Source organism: Gadus morhua, chromosome 14 (genome assembly GCF_902167405.1).
Source record: "Gadus morhua chromosome 14, gadMor3.0, whole genome shotgun sequence".
In the NCBI taxonomy this organism is placed as follows: domain Eukaryota; kingdom Metazoa; phylum Chordata; class Actinopteri; order Gadiformes; family Gadidae; genus Gadus; species Gadus morhua.
The window spans coordinates 4,069,942-4,091,855 of record NC_044061.1 but is presented as its reverse complement, the minus strand read 5'-3'; the positions used below and the strand labels follow the sequence as shown (position 1 = coordinate 4,091,855).

General features: G+C 43.4%; 2 protein-coding genes across 2 annotated transcripts; one reads left to right on the top strand and one right to left on the bottom strand.

Moving 5' to 3' along the window:
* Positions 1–185: 185 nt before the first annotated feature.
* Positions 186–6,659, bottom strand: LOC115559089 (very-long-chain (3R)-3-hydroxyacyl-CoA dehydratase). The gene is made up of 11 exons (XM_030377755.1): positions 6,441–6,659; positions 5,997–6,039; positions 5,718–5,791; positions 5,212–5,376; positions 4,686–4,737; positions 4,450–4,560; positions 3,568–3,695; positions 3,242–3,354; positions 2,800–2,906; positions 1,496–1,627; positions 186–1,005 (listed from the first exon to the last, which is right to left on the bottom strand). Exons 1-11 carry the CDS (start codon positions 6,528–6,530, stop codon positions 929–931), a joined length of 1,092 nt encoding a protein of 363 aa, XP_030233615.1. The 5' UTR covers positions 6,531–6,659; the 3' UTR covers positions 186–928.
* Positions 6,660–6,788: 129 nt separating this feature from the next.
* slc67a1 (solute carrier family 67 member 1) lies at positions 6,789–17,453 on the top strand. The gene is made up of 10 exons (XM_030377754.1): positions 6,789–7,214; positions 7,683–7,780; positions 13,700–13,845; positions 13,979–14,111; positions 14,390–14,502; positions 14,636–14,752; positions 15,044–15,144; positions 15,357–15,458; positions 15,857–15,977; positions 16,462–17,453. The coding sequence occupies exons 1-10, from the start codon at positions 7,056–7,058 to the stop codon at positions 16,647–16,649; spliced, it is 1,278 nt and encodes a 425-aa protein (XP_030233614.1). The 5' UTR covers positions 6,789–7,055; the 3' UTR covers positions 16,650–17,453.
* The last annotated feature ends 4,461 nt before the right edge of the window (positions 17,454–21,914 follow it).

Genomic DNA, 21,914 nt, shown 5'->3' with positions numbered 1-21,914 from the left:
ATTGCTTTAATTATGCTTAATTATTATGTTTGGCAGAGAGCAGTAGCATATGCTTTGTGCCAAACTGATGGTCATAACAGGACTAGAAGCTTAAATCGCATTGTTGTCAATGCATAGTGGGCATTGCAATGTCATTTCCTTTATTTCATTCTGCGTGATGGCAGAGAGAAGGAGCCTAAAACCACTTGGAAGAATTCCTTCATCATTCTGCTTTATTTAAATAGTAAAAAGAGACGTTACAAACAAATGGTAAAAAAATTAAAACAACCGAAAATGTTTGACAATCGTGTGTTTGAGGTGTTGTTGGTGGCTCATTATGAATCTTCAAGTAGCGTTCAGCCTGTTAGACATGAACACCCATAAAATGCAATAGGCTAAGCCAATAAACATAATCCAGTTATTCAAGCTTCTTCATAAAAATACCATTACACATTATGTCCCAAAAAACCGAGGCCTGTTTCAAATGTCATGATGGGCGTTGACATTCAAATAACATGCAACATGTATGTAAAATTAGTTTTTACTTCATATAGGTAAACTAGGGAATTGTACAAATATGTCATCATTATCACAATAATAATAATCAAAAGCACCACTTTTTATCTCAATAACTGGACACTGGTGGTCATTTAATGTGATAATAGCATTTAGTCCCTCAAATTAAATAAATGATTAGCGGGGATTGGCAGGATTTGATATGGAGTTAACTAACACGCCCCCTAGTGGAATAGTCAGGTAACGGCCACTTCACTAGGCGGTAGGGAAGGATGGAATACAACGCGTGTGTGACAGTTGGTGTAAGAAGCTCAAAGGCAGTCAGGGGAGGCAGGGGAGGCACACAAAAATAATAATAATAATAATTAAAATGGAACAAACAAAAGAAACAGGACAGAGAAGGGCCATTCTGTCTTTCAGCAGAATGTTGTGGCTAGATAGCTTTCCTCTTCCTGGAGCGGAATCGCCTTTTCCTCTGCTTGTAGAGGTGTCGGAAGTTAACGAAAAGACCTGGGGAGAGTGACAAAAAAACAACAACACAGGGTGAGTCTTTATTTTACATTCACATTGACATTCAGGGACGCTTTTATCCAAAGTACATTTGTCACAAGAAAGAGAAACAACAATATATCGCTGTCGGAACAGTAAGGATGTTTATAGAGAAGTGCCGAGCACTAACAATTGTTAGGTTAACCCATTCCCTGCATACAAATAAGATAGCTAGGATAAGATGCTACACAATGCTAAGTACTATATTTTAAGTGTCTGTGTCTGTGTTAGTGTGTGTGTGTGTGTGGGGGGGGGGGGGGGGGGGGGGGGGGGGGGGGGTAAGGGAGGAGGCTATGCAGAGTCTAGGTGAACTCTGAACAAGTGAGTCTTGAGTATTTTGCGGAAGCTGGTGAGCGACTTTTTTCTATGACTTCCTGCACATAGACAGGTGTGGGAGGCAAGTGGTTGGTGGGTTGATAAGAGTGAGAAGGAGAGCGAGAGAACCACTTACCCAGGAACATGATGATCAGGTAGACCTGCAAGGTGTAGGAGAAACTCAGCGACTGGCCCAGGGCCTTGGGGAGGGGCAGGCTGTACAGACGGGTCTCATCAAAGATGGGCATGGCCTGGATCACAGCCACCGCTGGTGAGACACACGAACCAAATGAGTCACGTATACAGGACGTTGATTTAACATCATATATATTTTTTAAATGGACTGAAACTATGGGGCTTTTCCCAACCAGTAGCCACTCAAAGCGCCGGACAATACTGCCTAGTTCTAAAAAAAAAAAAAAGTTCCTGTTGGTTGTCAGTTGAGGTCATGGGTAGGTAGGGAATTCATTTTATTTTTTTATTTTATTTTTTTCAGCGGCAGCGAATGATAGGTAGGTTGTTTTCATTTAAAAACAAGAGAATGCACTCATGCTTGTACAGAATGCAGAGGTGCTGCACAAAAACGTAATAGTTTGCATCAAAAGATTATTATTATTATTTTATTTTTTTTAACTCATAAAATAATTTGGGTCGCACATAAATTGACAGGGTCGGTCGGAAACCGGAACCGAACAAACATTTTTTTTAGGCCCTAACATTCACCCATTCATGCACACATTCACACACCGACGGGGGAGTCGACCATGCGACAGCCAGCTCGTCAGGAAAAGTGAGGGGGCGAGGTGTCTTGCTCAGGGACACCTCGACACTCACTTCATGGCCAGTGGGTAAAAGGCCACCGATCCCTCCTGATGGTAGAGCTGAGATAGTGTGCGTTTCACAACTCACTAACAAACTACGCCTCAAAAGGTCAAGAAGGGGACATGTTTAGCACTTTAGCTCTAGGCTAAAGGTCCTGCCAGACCAAGTGGGGATTTCACAGATTTATAAAGGGCGCCTGGAAATAAATGTTTTAACACATGGCCATTGCACGGTCAACTACACTAGGACTGCAATGGTCCTTATTTAAAATGGAGCCTGGTTGATTTATCAATTTTTCAATTAAAAAAATAGCCGATAAATAGCCTATAGAATACCACTGGACCCTGCTGTTATAAACGGTTTAAAAACAAACTTTTTTTTGGTATTTAAGGATGGGGTTTACCTCCTATCCCATAATGAATCATGGACAGATGAATCACCACTGCTACTACTCTCCATTGCTTTATGTAGTTAAGTCTATTTACTTTCTTCTCCATTGCCTCAGACTGCATCTGAAAAGGTACAGATCTGTAATAATCGGATTCAGGTATATATATATATTTTTTTTTATTACCAACATATAACAGCTGATCAGAAGAGGCCTGAGGGCAAACCTACCTTCTGCTACGACTCCCATGGGGTAGAGGGGGATCCAGATGGTGTACCTCACCCAGGTCAACAGCTTCCACTCGGTGTCAATGCAGGCCAGCATGTAGAAGGGGTACCTGAGGCATGGGAGATAACACACAGTGGGGTTAACAGGGGGCACTAGGGTGAGGGTCTGAAGAGTGCACCGTGTGGAAATGGATTCAGGAATTCTAAATCGTGTGAATTATTATCTCTTTTTTTGTATTTCCGATGTTTGATTAACATTTAAATCCCCTTTGTCCCACCGGCTCTGCCAGACAACAGCCTAATGGGCCGGACAAGCAAATTTCCCACAAATGAACACGGGTGGGCTGTTTTCATTTAACGTCGCCACGGCAACCCATGTACACTGATGCCACAACACTGAAGAATACACCCGAGTGGGAGAGAGAGAGTGGGCAGGAGTGCGGACCTGAAGATCTCGATGGTGCTCCACAGGTAGAACACAAAGAACACCACGGACTTGCTCTGCATCTGCTCCAGACTGCCGAGGATGACAAAGAGAATAACGTTTCTGCCCGTCACCTGTGGAAAGGCAGGAGGGAGGCATTAGAAGTGAACAACACCCACGCCAAAATAAAATATATTTTTTCAACCTGTAAAATATGACGTTTGTATGTTGTACGTCCTGGCACTAAATGTACGCACTTATTTTAAGCCGCTTTTGATAAAAGCATCTTCTAAATGCCCTGAATGTAAATGTGAATGTAATAAACGTTTTCTAAGTATCAGTCATACCTGCAGCATGGCTGGAAAGAAGCCAGTCTTAACGAGTCCCAACAAAGGGTTAATGATCTCGATCACCGCCATCATCTGGCAAAAATACATCATGTCCGCCGTGGTGTGGAATGTGTCATAGAATGAATCTGAGACGAGAGAAACAGAGGACGGAATGGACAGACAGATGGACAGAGTTGGAGAGATAAAACAGGTGAGATTGGGGCGGCGCCAGCCAGACATAATTAGACAGCATATCGCATGTGGTGGGCCAACCTCTAATAATCATTTGCAACACAAATCAGCATCTGTTAGCCTGGTTTTCCATATTCTATTATTTAAATGCGTTTCAATGAATGGGCTCTCAGCACAGGGCTTGATATGTAGTGTTGTGTGCATTTCCTTTCTTCACTTTTGTCCTCAGCCAACAATGGTGCAGCATTGTGCCTTTGCTCTGTTTTATTCCATGTCGCCAACGTCGTACTATGTGCGCGTATTAGTAGGCAAAAGTTGAATGTGAGCAATTGTAATGTACTTTCTCTCGTTTTATCCCATGAAGTCACAAGAGACTGTTATAAAAGCGTCAATACACCATTATTTGTGATAAATAACAATATGCTATTAGAGCTACGAAGGTTTACACTAATACACCTTATACGCATAGGACAAAATTATTCAATAAATAGCACAAAAGATGTGTGATAGTAATATCGACCACTTACACACATTGACTCCGATAATGTGTGTATGTGGTCAATATTACAATATCAGCCAGAATGCCCTCGTAATGTCAGTCAGACTGACATTACGAGGGCATTCTGGCTGATACATACACCCGCGTTCCTGCTACATACAGCACACCCTACTGCCCATTAACGGTCATCAGAAGCGCTTCACACCAACCTTGGCCCAGTATGAAGAGCCGGACGGTCATGTTGACAAAGATCCATGAGAAGCCCAGGAACTGCACCAGGTTGTACATGAACAGATAGCCTTTCTTCAGACCCAGGTAGGCTGAGGGAAGAGAGCAGAAGTCAGGTGAGGGTTTCTCATGACAATAGAGCTGCATGATAAATCGCCCAATGGATTGTACAGCGAAACAACAGCGACACAACATTACAGCACAATGACATACTTACGGTCTTTTCGAATTCTAGACTCAACACTTATTTTGTTTATCCTCTTCTCCTCCTGAAAGTTAAGACAAGGCAAAACATAAGAGCATAGAAGAGCAATGGTGGTCGTATTCCCAGTATTACTACTGGATCATTGTTTAAAAAAAATCGCACTCTGCTCATCTGATTCTCATCGAGATGATCAAAAGGTAAACCCATCTCCCACCTTCCCAATCGATGCATGACATCCAAACCCTGAAGCCAAAGCAACTTACAATAAGCACATTGGTCCGAAGAAAGAGATATAATATATTGCTGTCAGAACAGTAAGGATGTCCATAGGACCAGAAGCCAAGCACTAACAATTGTTAGGCTAACCCATTCCTTGTACACAACAAAGATAGCTAGGATAAGATGCTGTATGATGCCATGTACTATTCTTAACTGCCAGAACGTATAACATACAATAAGGGAGGAAGTGGGGTGGGACGAGGAGGCCATGAATAGTCTCTAGGTGAACTCTGAGCAAGTGAGTCTTGAGTCTCTCTACCTTCTCGTGGAGCTCCTTCTCCGCGTCGGACTCATCCTGCCAGCGGTCGAAGTCAGGGGCCAGAAACAGGGGCTTCTTCTCCTGTCGGGTCAGCCTGGACCACCAGACCTCCTCCTTCTTCAAGACCTTAATGTTTACCTGGCGCTGGGTAGACTTGTGGAGAACCTCGTGGGGGAGGGGAATAAGTTGTATAAGAAAACGAGGATTGGCCATATTTATATTTTGCCTGCTTTACAAACCAAGCGATAAATACAAGACCTGCATCCAGGTCCATACACTGTTTACAATGGATGTAAAATCATTAGGAGCTCAACATACATATTTTAAAGAAATAAGCCATGTATCTAAGATTGTGTTGGCCTTCATAATAAACAGAGGGCATTTTAAGGGGGATTGTTGAAAATGAAAGACTCTCATTCAGTACATATTTGTTGGAAATGAAAGGCTACCATTCAGTTCGTATTTATTCAATCAAATATAGACTTTAAACATAACAGACTTGCTACCTTAGGCAGGACCGGCTCCAAGAACTCCAAAGTGAACTGATACTCATTGTCGCCTTTGGCTCCATGGCCCTGGGCTGTTTTGAAGAGGGTAAGCATTAGGCAGAAGGTGTTGTTATGTTTGAATATACAGTCTGAACAGTTTGAATATACAGTCTCTTTTATGCTTGTGTGCACATTAGTGTGTGTCAAAGCATTGTGCGTGATGTGTTTCCCTCCAATGTCATTTGCATGATGCCGGTCTCTCCTATGTCACCTAAATAATTGACTGTAATTCAATACCTTTGAAATGAAGGGTGTTTTCTTGCAGGGAGATGTCAAGATTCTGAAAACACAATGATCACAACGTTAGAACAGGTTTGACCGGGCTGCGTTTTAAAATACAAGACAAGGAAATACACGTGTGTAGGGAATTATCGGTCCAGCTTTGGATAGGAACTGTAAACCGGCTGGGTGAATTAGAAACAAAAATTAACTGGCTTGGCTGAATTTGTTCGTGGGGCCCCGACGAACAAATGAAGGAATATTTAAACAAATCACTGAATATAAACAAGGAATATTTCAACATATCACCGGCTTGAAGAATGCTGAATTTGTTCATGGGGGTCATTTTGGCATTTCTATGTTCATCCTGGTGCACTTTCAATCCGAGACCATCGTTGTCTCCGAGGCATGCACACCACCGTGACACCTCCTCAGTGGATCATCATCCCTGCAGCAGCTCACCTCAGCGTCGCAGAGGTCCACCCGGAGCTGCACGTCCCCGTGGCGCTGGGCCCAGTAGACGTGCGGCGTGAGGGTCTGCGTGTTGGACATCTTCTGGATGAGTGGACATAACCAGCGGAGCTGACGTTAAACAATAAACAAGAGGACCTTGTTCTGTTTGCAGCACTACCGCGATTCACAGGATGATGACGCGACGACGACTTCAGGGTACATCCGGGAGGAGGGACCGAGTTCGGGATTTTTAGACTTCAAAGTAAAAGCCTCAATTTGTGATTGCTATGTAAGATACTGATTGTGTTATTGTTAGTTATGTCTTTGTCATCTGTTACTATTCCAATAGACTTCAAGGTTTTGGGTGTGTTATTATAACCACATATGCCCAATCATAGCCTCGCATCCCTTAATCTCAATTAGACTTTTACCTGGTTAAAGAAAGCTTTAATAAAGGCTAGAAAAATCCCTCTACGCCCCCTTTGGGCATAGGTTCCAAAGTTCCGATGTTACGATGCGTCTGCAACTCGTTGAACATAACCGAACCACTCTTTCCTGTGGTTTCATGTCTATCCAACTTTAAGGAAGCAGAGTGAGCAGACCGGGGATTCCGTTCCTGAAAAGATGGAACAAACACTCGGCGACGCGAAGAAGGAAACACTCGAAAACTCTGCGCCACCTAAAGGGTCGAATTCCCCCAACAGAGCTCAGATCATCAATGTCACCTACATTATTGTTGCACTGGACATTACATGGATGTTCGTGCAGATCGCTGTCACTCCTGTAAGTTATTATGAGGTTATACAATGTCGATATGATGGCCGATAACAGTGTGCGACATTTAGGGCGTTTAGCAGACGTTTTTATCTAAAGGGACATAGACACATTCATACAACGGTGGAGTCAACATGCAAGGCGACATCCAGCTGGTCGGGAACAGATAGGTTTAGGTGTTTTGTTCGGGGATCGAACTGGCAACCGGTTACAAGGCAATCCCGCTCTGCCTCCTGACCTAAGCCATCTCCAATAGATCTCCAATGTCTTTAAGTTTGTAAAGCTTAAGTACAAACATTTGGCTGCACAGAACACACATTACCAAACATGAAGAGTTTTGGTCACTTGATCTGTACTGATGATGATCTGTATTTATGACTGTTTAATTACGCACAGAGTTGTTGAGATTGTGACACTGAGAAAATCAAATCAAATTAAGTATGGTTTACAATCGTATGTTTGTGTTTAAATCTTCAGTACTTGGCCAAGAAACTCGACTTTGACACCTTATGGTTCGGCTACTTGCAAACCACCGTTGGCGTGATTCAGCTGCTTGGTGGACCAATCTGTGGAAGGTAAGTCATAAGGCAAGGCGACTTTATTTATATAGCACTTTTCATACACAAGGCAGACTCAAAGTGCTTCACATATAAACATTGTCATCCAATAAAATAAAATAATAGATAAGTAAAAGAAAACATATGCAAAGAAATTAGTAAAATAGAAATTGCAATGTATTAAAGATCAGATCAACAGTCTCTCTGGTACCCACGTCGGGACTCCAACCCGACCAAAAGAAACTTGGTCCTTTCTCTGGGACTCCAACCCGTATTCTAGGACTCTAACCCAGACACACGTAGGAACTCTTACCACGAACCAAAGGCCTTATTCTGGGACTCCAACCCAGACAGACGTCGGGACTCTAACCCAGACAGAACTCAGGTCTTTCTCTGGGACTCCAATCCGACCTAAGGAACTTGGTCCTTTCTCTGGGACTCCAACCCAGATTCTAGGACTCTAACCCAGACAGAACTTGGCTCTCAAACCCTTATCCTTTCTCTCTGGTATCAGATCATGTATCTTTCTAGTAAAAATAGAAAATAAAGGGAAAGTTAAAAAGGCATTTTAATAGAAAATAAAGGCAACGTAAAAAAAAAGCTTTTTAGAAAAAATTTAGAAGAAAGCTTAAGCAAACATAAAAGTCTTCAATCTTGTTTTAAAGGTGCTCAGAGTTGGGGCAAGTCTTAAATCCTCAGGGAGTTTATTCCAGCTATTTGTTGAATAAATCCTGCTTTCCAATGTTTCGTGTTTACTCTGGGGATGATTAACAGATTGGTCTCAGAAGATCTTAGTGTTCTAGAAGGCTTATGTAGTGGAAGCATATCAGTTAAATATTTTGGGCCTAAACCATGTAGGGATTCATAGGTTAGCAACAAGATTTTAAAAATCAATTCTCTGACCCACAGGAAGCCAATGTAACAATTTCAGAATTGGTGTTTTGGGAGTTAGTTTGTTTTGGGAGGCCTGTAAGGAGACCATCGCAGTAATCAAGCTTACTAGTGATAAAGGCATGTAGACGTTTTTGTAAGTCTTCGGTGCACATGAGCTAGATTTCTGGCTTTGATAGAGGTTTTCAGGGACAGAGAGTGAAGGTGTTGGGTTACTTTAAGCCTTTCAGTTTTAGCACCAAATACAATTATCTCTGTTTTGTCCTCATTTAGTTGAAGGAAATTTTGGCACATCCAGTCTTTCACTTGCTCAATGCACTGGCACAGCAGATCTATGGGCCGAAAGTCATTTGGTGATAGCGATACATAGATTTGCGTGTCATCAGCATAGCAATGATGGTCAATATTGTAATTTTGCATGACTTGCCCTAGTGGGAGCATGTAGATGTTGAGCCATGTTTCAGTTAAAAATATAAAATCCAGTTTAGAGGTGATAATAAAATAATGAACTAAAAATGATTTGTTATTAAGAGACCTAACATTAAGTAGTCCCATCCTGATGGTGCTGTTGATAGGCTTTAAGGTTGTTTTTGGTTAGGAGGCAATAGGTATGAGATTTGTGAGGTTAGCAGTGTGTCTAAGTTTCCCTTTGATTACTCTCTTAGTGGTTACAGCAAGAATGCAAAAGTTGCCATGTTTTGACGCAGGCAACCTTGGGTTCAGCAGATTATGCGAAGCTTCCTTTATACTGTGTCTACGGCTGAACCCTTTTCTGTCTCAGTAATACTCAGGACTAATATCAGTACAGGGGGGGGGGGGCTTGGCTGTTATCAGCCTGTGGCCATGACGTGTCGATGCTCATTGACACAATTTGATGCCAACATATTCCAGTTTCTTAAATTCAGCTGGAAAATAGCAAAGGGAGGAGACAGTGGAGCTGGAGTTGTTGTTGTGGCTATGGGAGAGATGAGGCTGGAGGTCATCGTCGATGGGGGAGTGCAGAGGAGGGGGGTGGCCGTTCCTCGCCAAGCCAGCATCAGCGATGGGGGATGGCACGGTGTCCATGGTGTCGGGCGGGCTGTTGTCTCTCTTCAAGGTCTGCGGTCTGTCTGCTATCTGTGTGTCAGATAGTGGCAGAGTGGATGTGTCGGGGAGGCTGTAGTCTCGCTTCTTCTCAACCTGTGCGCTGACTGTGGCTTGTGCGTCAGACCTTGGAGATTTGTGGGAGAGCGAGAAGAGAAGATTGTCCCTTAACAGTTTTGAGCCTCACCTATTTGGGTGTAGGCCATCTGCTCTGAAAAGATATTTGCGCCCCCAGAATAAGTTGAAATTGTCAATAAAGCCCCTTCCTCTTTCATTGCAGACTCTGGAAAGCCATGTATTCAGTGCAAGTAGACGACTGAATCTGTTTATTTCCCTGTCAACTGCTGGTATGGGTCCACTGATGAATGACTTAATGTGTATTTTGTCCAGTGTATCCAATAGATCAGTGTAATCCCTCTTCAGAAGTTCTGACTGTTCTTTTCGAATATCATTAAGTCCTGCATGCACAATAATCTGTGAGATTTTGGGGTTTTCCAATATGATTGTGGCTAGTTTCTGGTTGATATCACTAACCATCACATCTGGGAAGTAGCATGTTTTGATCTTCTTACCGGTTATATCCTTGATGGTTGAGTCTCGTATGATCAGAGTGTCTTGTTCATCTGCTTTCTGTGAGATGGGCCCTTGTTGGCTTGAGGTGGCGGTGGCAGACGCATGCGCAGCTCGCCTCCGTGGCAAAAACATGCTATGTATTGTAAAGTATTAAATATAATAATAAATAAAATAAAATAAAGTAGAATTGAAGGATGAATTAAGTAGTTTTTTCCAATGCCTAGCGGAGCTTCGGGAAACATGACCTCTCTCTCTGCTGCCTAGTAGTTGAAATAACTAAAATACATTATGGAAGGAATATCTTTGCTGCCGAACCATAGGAAGTATGGTGGTGATGTGCTTGTCATTTGTGATTTGTTCTATTGATGAATACTGTCCTATGTGATTGGCAGATTTGGAGATGTCTTCGGGGCAGATTTGGAGATGTCTTTGGCGTGATTCAGCTGCTTGGTGGACCAATCTGTGGAAGGTAAGTCATAAGGCAAGGCGACTTTATTTATATAGCACTTTTCATACACAAGGCAGACTCAAAGTGCTTCACATATAAACATTGTCATCCAATAAAATAAAATAATAGATAAGTAAAAGAAAACATATGCAAAGAAATTAGTAAAATAGAAATTGCAATGTATTAAAGATCAGATCAACAGTCTCTCTGGTACCCACGTCGGGACTCCAACCCGACCAAAAGAAACTTGGTCCTTTCTCTGGGACTCCAACCCGTATTCTAGGACTCTAACCCAGACACACGTAGGAACTCTTACCACGAACCAAAGGCCTTATTCTGGGACTCCAACCCAGACAGACGTCGGGACTCTAACCCAGACAGAACTCAGGTCTTTCTCTGGGACTCCAATCCGACCTAAGGAACTTGGTCCTTTCTCTGGGACTCCAACCCAGATTCTAGGACTCTAACCCAGACAGAACTTGGCTCTCAAACCCTTATCCTTTCTCTCTGGTATCAGATCATGTATCTTTCTAGTAAAAATAGAAAATAAAGGGAAAGTTAAAAAGGCATTTTAATAGAAAATAAAGGCAACGTAAAAAAAAAGCTTTTTAGAAAAAATTTAGAAGAAAGCTTAAGCAAACATAAAAGTCTTCAATCTTGTTTTAAAGGTGCTCAGAGTTGGGGCAAGTCTTAAATCCTCAGGGAGTTTATTCCAGCTATTTGTTGAATAAATCCTGCTTTCCAATGTTTCGTGTTTACTCTGGGGATGATTAACAGATTGGTCTCAGAAGATCTTAGTGTTCTAGAAGGCTTATGTAGTGGAAGCATATCAGTTAAATATTTTGGGCCTAAACCATGTAGGGATTCATAGGTTAGCAACAAGATTTTAAAAATCAATTCTCTGACCCACAGGAAGCCAATGTAACAATTTCAGAATTGGTGTTTTGGGAGTTAGTTTGTTTTGGGAGGCCTGTAAGGAGACCATCGCAGTAATCAAGCTTACTAGTGATAAAGGCATGTAGACGTTTTTGTAAGTCTTCGGTGCACATGAGCTAGATTTCTGGCTTTGATAGAGGTTTTCAGGGACAGAGAGTGAAGGTGTTGGGTTACTTTAAGCCTTTCAGTTTTAGCACCAAATACAATTATCTCTGTTTTGTCCTCATTTAGTTGAAGGAAATTTTGGCACATCCAGTCTTTCACTTGCTCAATGCACTGGCACAGCAGATCTATGGGCCGAAAGTCATTTGGTGATAGCGATACATAGATTTGCGTGTCATCAGCATAGCAATGATGGTCAATATTGTAATTTTGCATGACTTGCCCTAGTGGGAGCATGTAGATGTTGAGCCATGTTTCAGTTAAAAATATAAAATCCAGTTTAGAGGTGATAATAAAATAATGAACTAAAAATGATTTGTTATTAAGAGACCTAACATTAAGTAGTCCCATCCTGATGGTGCTGTTGATAGGCTTTAAGGTTGTTTTTGGTTAGGAGGCAATAGGTATGAGATTTGTGAGGTTAGCAGTGTGTCTAAGTTTCCCTTTGATTACTCTCTTAGTGGTTACAGCAAGAATGCAAAAGTTGCCATGTTTTGACGCAGGCAACCTTGGGTTCAGCAGATTATGCGAAGCTTCCTTTATACTGTGTCTACGGCTGAACCCTTTTCTGTCTCAGTAATACTCAGGACTAATATCAGTACAGGGGGGGGGGGGCTTGGCTGTTATCAGCCTGTGGCCATGACGTGTCGATGCTCATTGACACAATTTGATGCCAACATATTCCAGTTTCTTAAATTCAGCTGGAAAATAGCAAAGGGAGGAGACAGTGGAGCTGGAGTTGTTGTTGTGGCTATGGGAGAGATGAGGCTGGAGGTCATCGTCGATGGGGGAGTGCAGAGGAGGGGGGTGGCCGTTCCTCGCCAAGCCAGCATCAGCGATGGGGGATGGCACGGTGTCCATGGTGTCGGGCGGGCTGTTGTCTCTCTTCAAGGTCTGCGGTCTGTCTGCTATCTGTGTGTCAGATAGTGGCAGAGTGGATGTGTCGGGGAGGCTGTAGTCTCGCTTCTTCTCAACCTGTGCGCTGACTGTGGCTTGTGCGTCAGACCTTGGAGATTTGTGGGAGAGCGAGAAGAGAAGATTGTCCCTTAACAGTTTTGAGCCTCACCTATTTGGGTGTAGGCCATCTGCTCTGAAAAGATATTTGCGCCCCCAGAATAAGTTGAAATTGTCAATAAAGCCCCTTCCTCTTTCATTGCAGACTCTGGAAAGCCATGTATTCAGTGCAAGTAGACGACTGAATCTGTTTATTTCCCTGTCAACTGCTGGTATGGGTCCACTGATGAATGACTTAATGTGTATTTTGTCCAGTGTATCCAATAGATCAGTGTAATCCCTCTTCAGAAGTTCTGACTGTTCTTTTCGAATATCATTAAGTCCTGCATGCACAATAATCTGTGAGATTTTGGGGTTTTCCAATATGATTGTGGCTAGTTTCTGGTTGATATCACTAACCATCACATCTGGGAAGTAGCATGTTTTGATCTTCTTACCGGTTATATCCTTGATGGTTGAGTCTCGTATGATCAGAGTGTCTTGTTCATCTGCTTTCTGTGAGATGGGCCCTTGTTGGCTTGAGGTGGCGGTGGCAGACGCATGCGCAGCTCGCCTCCGTGGCAAAAACATGCTATGTATTGTAAAGTATTAAATATAATAATAAATAAAATAAAATAAAGTAGAATTGAAGGATGAATTAAGTAGTTTTTTCCAATGCCTAGCGGAGCTTCGGGAAACATGACCTCTCTCTCTGCTGCCTAGTAGTTGAAATAACTAAAATACATTATGGAAGGAATATCTTTGCTGCCGAACCATAGGAAGTATGGTGGTGATGTGCTTGTCATTTGTGATTTGTTCTATTGATGAATACTGTCCTATGTGATTGGCAGATTTGGAGATGTCTTCGGGGCCCGGGCGGCCTTGTCCCTCTCCTGTGTGGCTTCCATCGTGTTTTTCCTGTTGCTGGCCATCGCAGATACCCCGGCCATGCTGTTCATGCATAAACTACCTGTGTTCTTCATGCACGTGTTACCTGGTAAGTGGCAGTGTCCTTTTCTTCATGGTTTTCTTTCATCCACAAAGAACCTCAAACCCCTAATTCGTGGTTTCGTCTAAATAGAAAACGATTTCAAGATTATCAAACCTTGTTTGCCGTGTTTCCATTCCAGGGTCCCAGATGGTGTTGGCCGACCTCACAGAACCAGAGAATCGTGCGAACGCTCTGTCTAAAATCGGTATATGTTTTGGCGTCGGCATGATCGCTGGCTCCACCATCGGGGGCAATCTGAACACCATGTTTGGGTGAGTTTGAGGTGGATTCGCAGAGTTTCGATATTGAGGCCTCAAGTCACTGATGCTTAAAGTACTTTGACCAAGGCGTTTGACCCTGAACTGCTACTGAGGACCTGGTAGTTTGCTTGCAAAGCAATTAACACAGCAGACTAACAGCTGATTTTAAAACTTTATCTGCTCTTAGAAGCCATAGCCCATGTTCCAAAGACATTTGAACTAACTTTGCCAAATTATTTACAGTTTCCCAGATTTATTTGAATTCATTTATTTTTCAAATGTTTTCCCAGGGAGACCATTACTGCATACGTTGGTGCATTTGGGTGCAGCTTCACTTTATTGTTGGTTCTAATGTTTATCCCAAAAAGCACTAAACCTCAATCTCCATCTACTAGCATTAACCGTAAGAACTTGCACGTAATATATAACTAATTACATGTGTGTCTAAAATATCATTTTTTTACGTTTTTATTGTTAAGCACTTCTAATGTATACAGTTCACGTTAATGGATTAATTATTGTTGTTTCCCCCCCAGGTGAGAACGGTCAGAGGAATAGGTCTATATTTAGTCTGGCAGAGATCACCAGACTTCTGAAGTTCCCTGGTATTACCAGAATATTCCTCATTAAGATCATATCAGGATTACCATCAGGTGAGATCCAAGTGCACAAGAAATGTTAGGTAAACCCCTTCCCTGTGTACAAAAAAGACGGCTAGAATAAGATCCTACACAAAGTACTATTTTTAAGTGCCAGGACCTACAACATACGTACCCACCATGAACACAAACTCTTTATATTCTTCTGTGATCCCTGTTGCACACTTGCAAATGAACAACGTACATTTACATGTGTAACTATTCTGACTTTATGTAACTATTCTATAGACGTACTTTGCTCTCATTCCAATACTAAATTCCAAACCCTTTGTTCTCGATGCTCAGTTATCTTCCAGGTGATGTTTAGCATCATAGGGATGAACTTCTTCAAGTTGGAACCCGCCCAATCGGGCTATCTGATGGCCTTCTTTGGCATCGCGCAAATGGTAAGTGCAAAATATTTTTGGGAAAATAAAGATTCATTTTTTATTTGAACCTGTGATCTGTTTTTTTTGCAAATGATGATATAAAATAAAAATAACCGCTTTGTATAACCAGTCAGACTGAGGTAACCTTCAGATTAGAGTCTGTGTGAACTGAACTCAGAATGTAGGAGTGCATATACTAGTAGTTCCTTATATTGTTGTGTCTGCTTCAGGTCATACAGGGCTTTGTGATCGGCCGGGTAACGAGCAGATACTCAGACGGCTCTCTGCTTCTATTCTCCATCGGAGTCTGTGCTAGTGTGGGACTGGCCCAGGTAGAGAAACACACACACACACACATACACACACACACACACAGGCCCACCGCTCCCTATACGCAGAGTAGGCAGAGTGCGTAGGGCACCAAGTACCTGGGGGGGACCCTAAAAAAAATGAAGGTTTGTAAAAAAAGAAAAAAGAAATATTTACATTATTGAATTACAAAAATATATAAATTAGTTCACTCAATTTCGGCAAATTAGATGTTTTTACCTAATATATAAAAAGATGCTCCCCTCCCCCCCGCTCGTGTATGGCACCGAAACGGCCAGCACCGGCCCTGCACACACACACGCACACACACACACACACAGAAATTGATTGTGTATGTGATACATACACTTGCAGCCCATTTCCGTTTAATGCGTCTCCCACATGTATCTCCCATCTGCAGGCAGCCATGCAGAATGTGTTCCACTTCTGCCTGATCGTCTTCCCCATGGTGTTCTCCCTCTGCCTGTTCAACGTCATCACAGACAGCATGCTCACCAACTCAGTCCCCTCCTCTGATACTGGTGAGTTCTCGTGTGGTTCAGGGACTTCCAGGAGGATCTCTTGTATTTGTTTGAACGGCATCATGTTGTTATTGGCACATTTATACTCGCCTGCTTCCAAGCAAATTGCGTCTGCGTGTGGCTTCTCTAGGCTCTAGCGTCCCTGTAGTTATAATAAATTAATCCAGTCCAGCTTGGTAAACATCAGAAATAACATCAATGACTAGCTGTCTGGCATTCATACATATGCAAATAGTCCTCCTTAAAACCAAACAGTAGTGGCTGGCTGCATGTAATCCAGTTAGGGTTAGGGTTTTAGTTTATATTATGCAGTATCCACACTCCGTATCACCATGCAGAGGATGCAGTAGCGGTACCGTCTACCCTTTGGCGGCCGGAGCGTCGCGTCGCGCAGCCTTTTGGACGCGTATGCGTAGCGATGCGTCGACTATGTAAGGGCCCTATAAGCGTCGCTCTCCCAACTGATTCCTGCTCTGTTTTTCAGGCACTTTGATGGGACTGTGCGCCTCTTCGCAGTCTCTGCTTCGAACCATCGCCCCGACCATCGGTGGCTTTCTCTATGAGAATTACGGCGTGCCCTACTTTGGTATGATCCAGTGTGCCGTGAACAGTGTTTTATTTGTGTACCTCTTTAAATACGGCCTCAAAAAGCAGGAAACCAAACACGAATGACGACTTCTTCGGAAAGGGTACTCTTCGTTTCTGAATCTAATGAATTGTTCTCTTGTTCGACAAGGGAATAATTAAAGGTATGCATGCAAGCACATGTTTTTGTAGAAGTTCTGTCAAATTCAACTTGACAACAGCACAAATCTAGACGAACAAGGTGTTTCACTTCCTATTTGTTTTGAACAATGAAGGGTTTCAATCAACACCATGTAGACTGGCCACTGTACGAATACACTAATTACAATCTCCTTAAGAAAGCTCTTCCCCTTGTCTAAATAAGTTTCTGTTCGCTAGGAATCTCCATAACGTACATTAACCGTAACAAGGCAGAACTCTGTAGCCCTTTCTGTTGTTGGTTTCTGGCCCAGGCTCTGTGCCGTCTCCCCCAAGGAGTTCTGCCTTATGGTAATAGGACTGCTGTGTAAGAGATGATAGGTCACCTGATATGGGTAACCTTTTAATTTGTCATATTCCTTGACATTCTTTTGTACTATGAATGCATATTTATCGGCCAAACCCCTCCTCTGGATCTTGAGACCTACACTGATGTTTTTGTGTGACTTCACATGCATTTGAGCAATTATATCTTGCGATAGCAAGTCATGCAACCTGTTATATGATTTATTTAGAATTTTTGTTTAATTATATGGAAGGCCACTAGATGGCAGCAACTCTACTATAACTGCTGAAAGGAACGTGTACACTGAGATCGGGTGAAGATAATACATAATATGTATAATACACATACATAATAATGAAAAAATCTCCATACACTCGCTATGATATAAAATAATACTCTTTTATCAACATCGGTGTCTTTTCCTTTTGTTGTAGATAGAAGACATTGTAGTGTAGACTTCAGTTTTTCAAGTTATGCTAAATTGTACAGTTATGGTAATTAGACCTGTAACGTGCTATAAAGTTATGTATGACAACACTTCCTAAATATAATAACAAATTCCTGCATCCCAAAATTCAACCAACCAAAACAAAGAAAGGATATCCTTTATTTATGTTAGTGCAGTTTGTATTAGGCCTACCTTGTATTTGTTTATGCTGTTTTCCTCACCATGTTGAAGTGATGTCATTTAATCTGGAGCAGGTGTCTCTTTGTATTACGACAAACAAACTGTTTCTGTTTTATTGACATATTTTAGATCCTCAACAATCCCTGATAATGATTGTCATAACAGTAGGGGGTAAATCTCTTGATAGAATTACTCTAAATCGTGATGTGTCTGTTGTTGAGGATATTTTTTCATTTTCAGGCCAAATCCAGTAGATTATATTTTTCCTGCAGTTTAATGAGAAAGCAAATTTAGAAACACGGGCGGTTTGAGTTAAAACGCCATCTTCAGCTCCATGCGGTTATCTGTTCCACCCCAAAGTCCCTTCACGGATAACTGCTAATTAATCCCTTTCAGTTATTTCTCATTAAACTGCTGCTGCCATAAGGAAGAAACACACTGCTAAACATTGTCGTTTGGCAATGTTTCACGTATTTCATACAATAATTCGGTAAGGGTCAGCAAAAAAGTAATGCGACTTGAATTCCCTTTCTCTTGCTCACACAATCCTCTCTTCCTCTCAAGAAGCCTAGGCTTCAGAGGACGTGTGTGTGTGTGTGTGTGTGTGTGTGTGTGTGTGTGTGTGTGTGTGTGTGTGTGTGTGTGTGTGTGTGTGTGTGTGTGTGTGTGTGTGTGTGTGTGTGTGTGTGTGCGCGCCCGTGTAGCGGCCAACACAGGAATGGGTGCCGTGTTACGCCCGGAGCCAGGGGCCGTCGGCACAATGCTGCTGTTAGCGCCCGCTGACGGGGGGACCTTTGGGCCCTCTGAAACATTAATGTGACTCTGCCAGCGACCTGCGCTCGCCGAGGTCAGAAATGATGAGACCGGCACCGGGGGCCCCCTCGCTCGGCGACGGGTCCCGCGGTTGCAATGCGTTGTCGCGGCTGGAAACTGAACGCCGTGCTGTGGGGGCCCGGGCGGCTCGCGGCCCCCCTGCGTAGCTGAATGGGTAATGAGGCATCTGTCCCCACCCGGGCTCACACAGGGGCGGCCCCGTTGTCTCCCTGACAGAGCACAGGTGACCTATCTGATTTGTGCGCCGCGGGCTGAGGACATGATCTCAGGCAGAGGAGCCCGCCATTGAATGATTTATAGTGTATCTTTTTGTGCCGCGCGGCCACTGAGAATCCCTTTATCGCTGAACGATTTGCTCGCTCGCTGGCAGCAGGGTGCATTTCGGAAATTGTCGTTCAATTCCATTAAACTGGAAACCGTAACCTGCTCCCGCAATTGCAAAAAAAAAGATGGACAGATTTTTTTTTTTATAAAATGTGTGTGTTGGATATGAAGGTTGTTGTGTCTGTTCGGTGCAAATATGCTTCACATCTTTGTCAAAAACGGATATGCTTCCAACGGCTTTGGCAAGTGTATCCTTCAGATGTGTTCATTAACGCGTGTTTGACAGGCAGACCGAGTGGATAAATGTCTTCTCACTCCGTGCCATCCCCCTGCTGCTGTCCCTCAGAGCTTGTTCTGTTGCCCGGGGGGGGGGGGGGGGGGGGGGGGGGGGGGGGGGAAAGGTGATCTTGGGTGGGTTTTGTCCCGGTGTAATCAGACTGTGTCATCATCAATCGAGAGAGGGGCATTACAGCAGGTTTCACGGGCCCATAGGATAATGAGTGGGGTCACAGCACGCTGGCACAGAGGCCTGCCCCATCTCCGGTTCCAGCCTTGATTACATGGCATGGGCCTTTTGTTGGCCTGGTTGTATGTTTCAGTGCAGTGGAGGTCATGTTGTGTCGTATTAGGACACTAAATTGATGTTATTAAAAATAAATGTGAATAGCTTCAGTCTGCTGTAAAGGATATGTTATCTTAATACTGAAGGGAGAACGTTCTACACTTTCCGACAGACTTTCATGCACTGCTCCCTTTCCATTAATCCTCTACTTTTGAATTCTAAACCTGAGTTGTTTTGTCTCTCTAGTTTCCCCTCCATTGCGTATGCAAAGCTACATGTTTGAACGGCAAATGTATACTCAGTAGTGACATTTTCATTATTGATTACTGTCCGGTGAAAAATGATGACTGTGAAATATGAATTATGACTATGAGCCACTTTCTATTTCACACTGTCCATATTGTCATTCTTGTCCATCCCCAGTATACATTACATACATAAAGTATTCCGGCCATACAACAAACCTTTGGTGTCTAACAGCAGTAGAAGCACAATGCCATTCGCAAATATAATGCTCAAATAAGCCACCTGTGTCTGTTTTATGTTGACGTGTGTATCACTGCATGAGTGAAATACAGAGAATTGTGTGAGGCTGACTTCCTGCCTCTGGCTGCAGGTGAAAGTGCTGCATGCCTTAAATATAAAATGTGTGTGTGGGGGGGGGAGGGGGGGGATTCATAGTGCTGCCCACCCATCGTGTCCCGGGCCGAGCTGGCAGAAGGGCAGAGACACTCTCACTCACTGACATGTGCCGCCTGTGGTTAATCCCCCCCCCCCCCCCCCCATCACAGTCCTGGGCAATAACAATAACCTGACCACCGGTCCTGACCTGTGGGGGCGGTTGGCTCCCCCAACACCAGCAGCCATCGCTCCCCATACTAACGGTGGAAGCCATTTAGTTTTAAAGTACAGGAAAAAATAAGCCTACTGCGTTTAAAACGATGGCAGTTGATAATGATTCTCCTTTACCTTTTTTGGTGGTTCATGAGCGGTAATAATTAATTAATTTTTGCGGGATTAATGAGCTGGACAGTTGGGAGATTTGGATGTTCGTAGCTCATATGGTTCAAAGGGGAGGATATGGGTATCATATTAGTAATAGTTGAGCCGATTACGTAGCAAAACAATGAACGCGCTAAAAGGCGGGAAAGCGAGTGCCAGCAGAGGCATCTGTTTGAGTTAGTGGCGCTGAGCTCTTCTTACTGCGGTGTTGTTTGCTTTGAATGACTCAATGGTTGGCATCTGTGCCCGGCAGAGACGTCTGTTGGTGATGGTGGCCGGCTTAGTGCCTGTCGTACGCTCTGTGACGCAAGCTCACCTCTTAACTGGCCTAGCCTATAGCCAATATGTTGTTCAGTTCATTACGATGTAGTAGGCCTACAATGAAACTTAAAGTTAAGGTAACAGATGAGTTCAATATCAATGTAGAAACAGTGTGAAAAGTTACCGTGACTGGAATAGTATCTGAAATGAATAATAACTTTGAAGAGTTTCCAAACATGGGCCATCTTATTATCATTTATTAAATCACAAATTGGTGAGTTTTGAGTAATGGTAACGAAGTGATGTCATGGCACCTTTCAATCAATATGTATAGTGTTAATAAAATCAAGCGTATGTATTTTTTAACATTGTGTTGTGTCATAGATGTACGTTACTGACCACAGCGTGTTAAATGTATACAGGCACATTTCTTTATGATCCCATCCTGCTTCTGTCGCCCCTGCCTCCTTTGAGAATAACAGGCGCAAATAACATTTCCCAAAGCCCCTGTTAGTCGGTCAGCAGTTCATTGTCTGTTAAGTGGCCTCTGGCTGCAACTCGCTCTGTCAAATAATAAGCTTACATGCCTATGATATTTAATCGGGTAATTGATTTTCTCATTCTGCTGGTTATTCTTCTTCCTCGGGTTGGGGGTGGTGATGGTGATGGTGGGGGGTGGGGGGGGGGCAGATGGTGGGCTCCCAGTAATCCCAGCTGGCCCTGACCCCCGTGCCCTCCCAAGCACCCCTTGCCCCCCCCCCCCACAGCATGTTCCCGGTCATCCTGTTGCCACTAGAGAGCTGCTTTAACCCGGTGAGTAACCACTGTGTAAGCAGTCACCAGATGAGCCTCGGAGATGGTGGCCTGACGGGGGAGCGGGGAGGGGGGGGGGATGGAGGTGATGGGGGGGGCGTGGTGGAGGTAATGGGGGGGGCGGAGGTGGTGGTGAGGGTGGTTGGGTTGGAGCTGTTTTTGATAGGGTCCCGCCAAAGGTGGGGGGAATAACGATAATGATAATAGCTCACATGTTAAGCGCTCTGGTGTAGACACTCCAGCTTAGACCGCTGCCATTCGTTGGCTTTGTCGAATACAAATGTATCATACAAATGAGTTGCATTCGATAAAAAATGATCTGTTATAGAATTACAATAATAATATAGGGTCTCATCCAGGCGCGTCGTTAGACCTGGGCATTCGGGGCTATAGCCCCGGATCTTTTGGGATCAGCCCCGGATCTCTGCCGTAAAAAAATAAAAT

Coding starts and splice junctions, on each gene's coding strand:
- LOC115559089 (XM_030377755.1), bottom strand. CDS start 6,530: ATGTCCAACACGCAGACCCTCACGCCGCACGTCTACTGGGCCCAGCGC. Junction 5,792..5,996: donor AAACACCCTTCATTTCAAAG/GTATTGAATTAC, acceptor TCTTCAAAACAG/CCCAGGGCCATGGAGCCAAA. Junction 5,377..5,717: donor TGGAGCCGGTCCTGCCTAAG/GTAGCAAGTCTG, acceptor CTCCCCCACGAG/GTTCTCCACAAGTCTACCCA.
- slc67a1 (XM_030377754.1), top strand. CDS start 7,056: ATGGAACAAACACTCGGCGACGCGAAGAAGGAAACACTCGAAAACTCT. Junction 7,215..7,682: donor TGCAGATCGCTGTCACTCCT/GTAAGTTATTAT, acceptor TTAAATCTTCAG/TACTTGGCCAAGAAACTCGA. Junction 15,978..16,461: donor AGTCCCCTCCTCTGATACTG/GTGAGTTCTCGT, acceptor TCTGTTTTTCAG/GCACTTTGATGGGACTGTGC.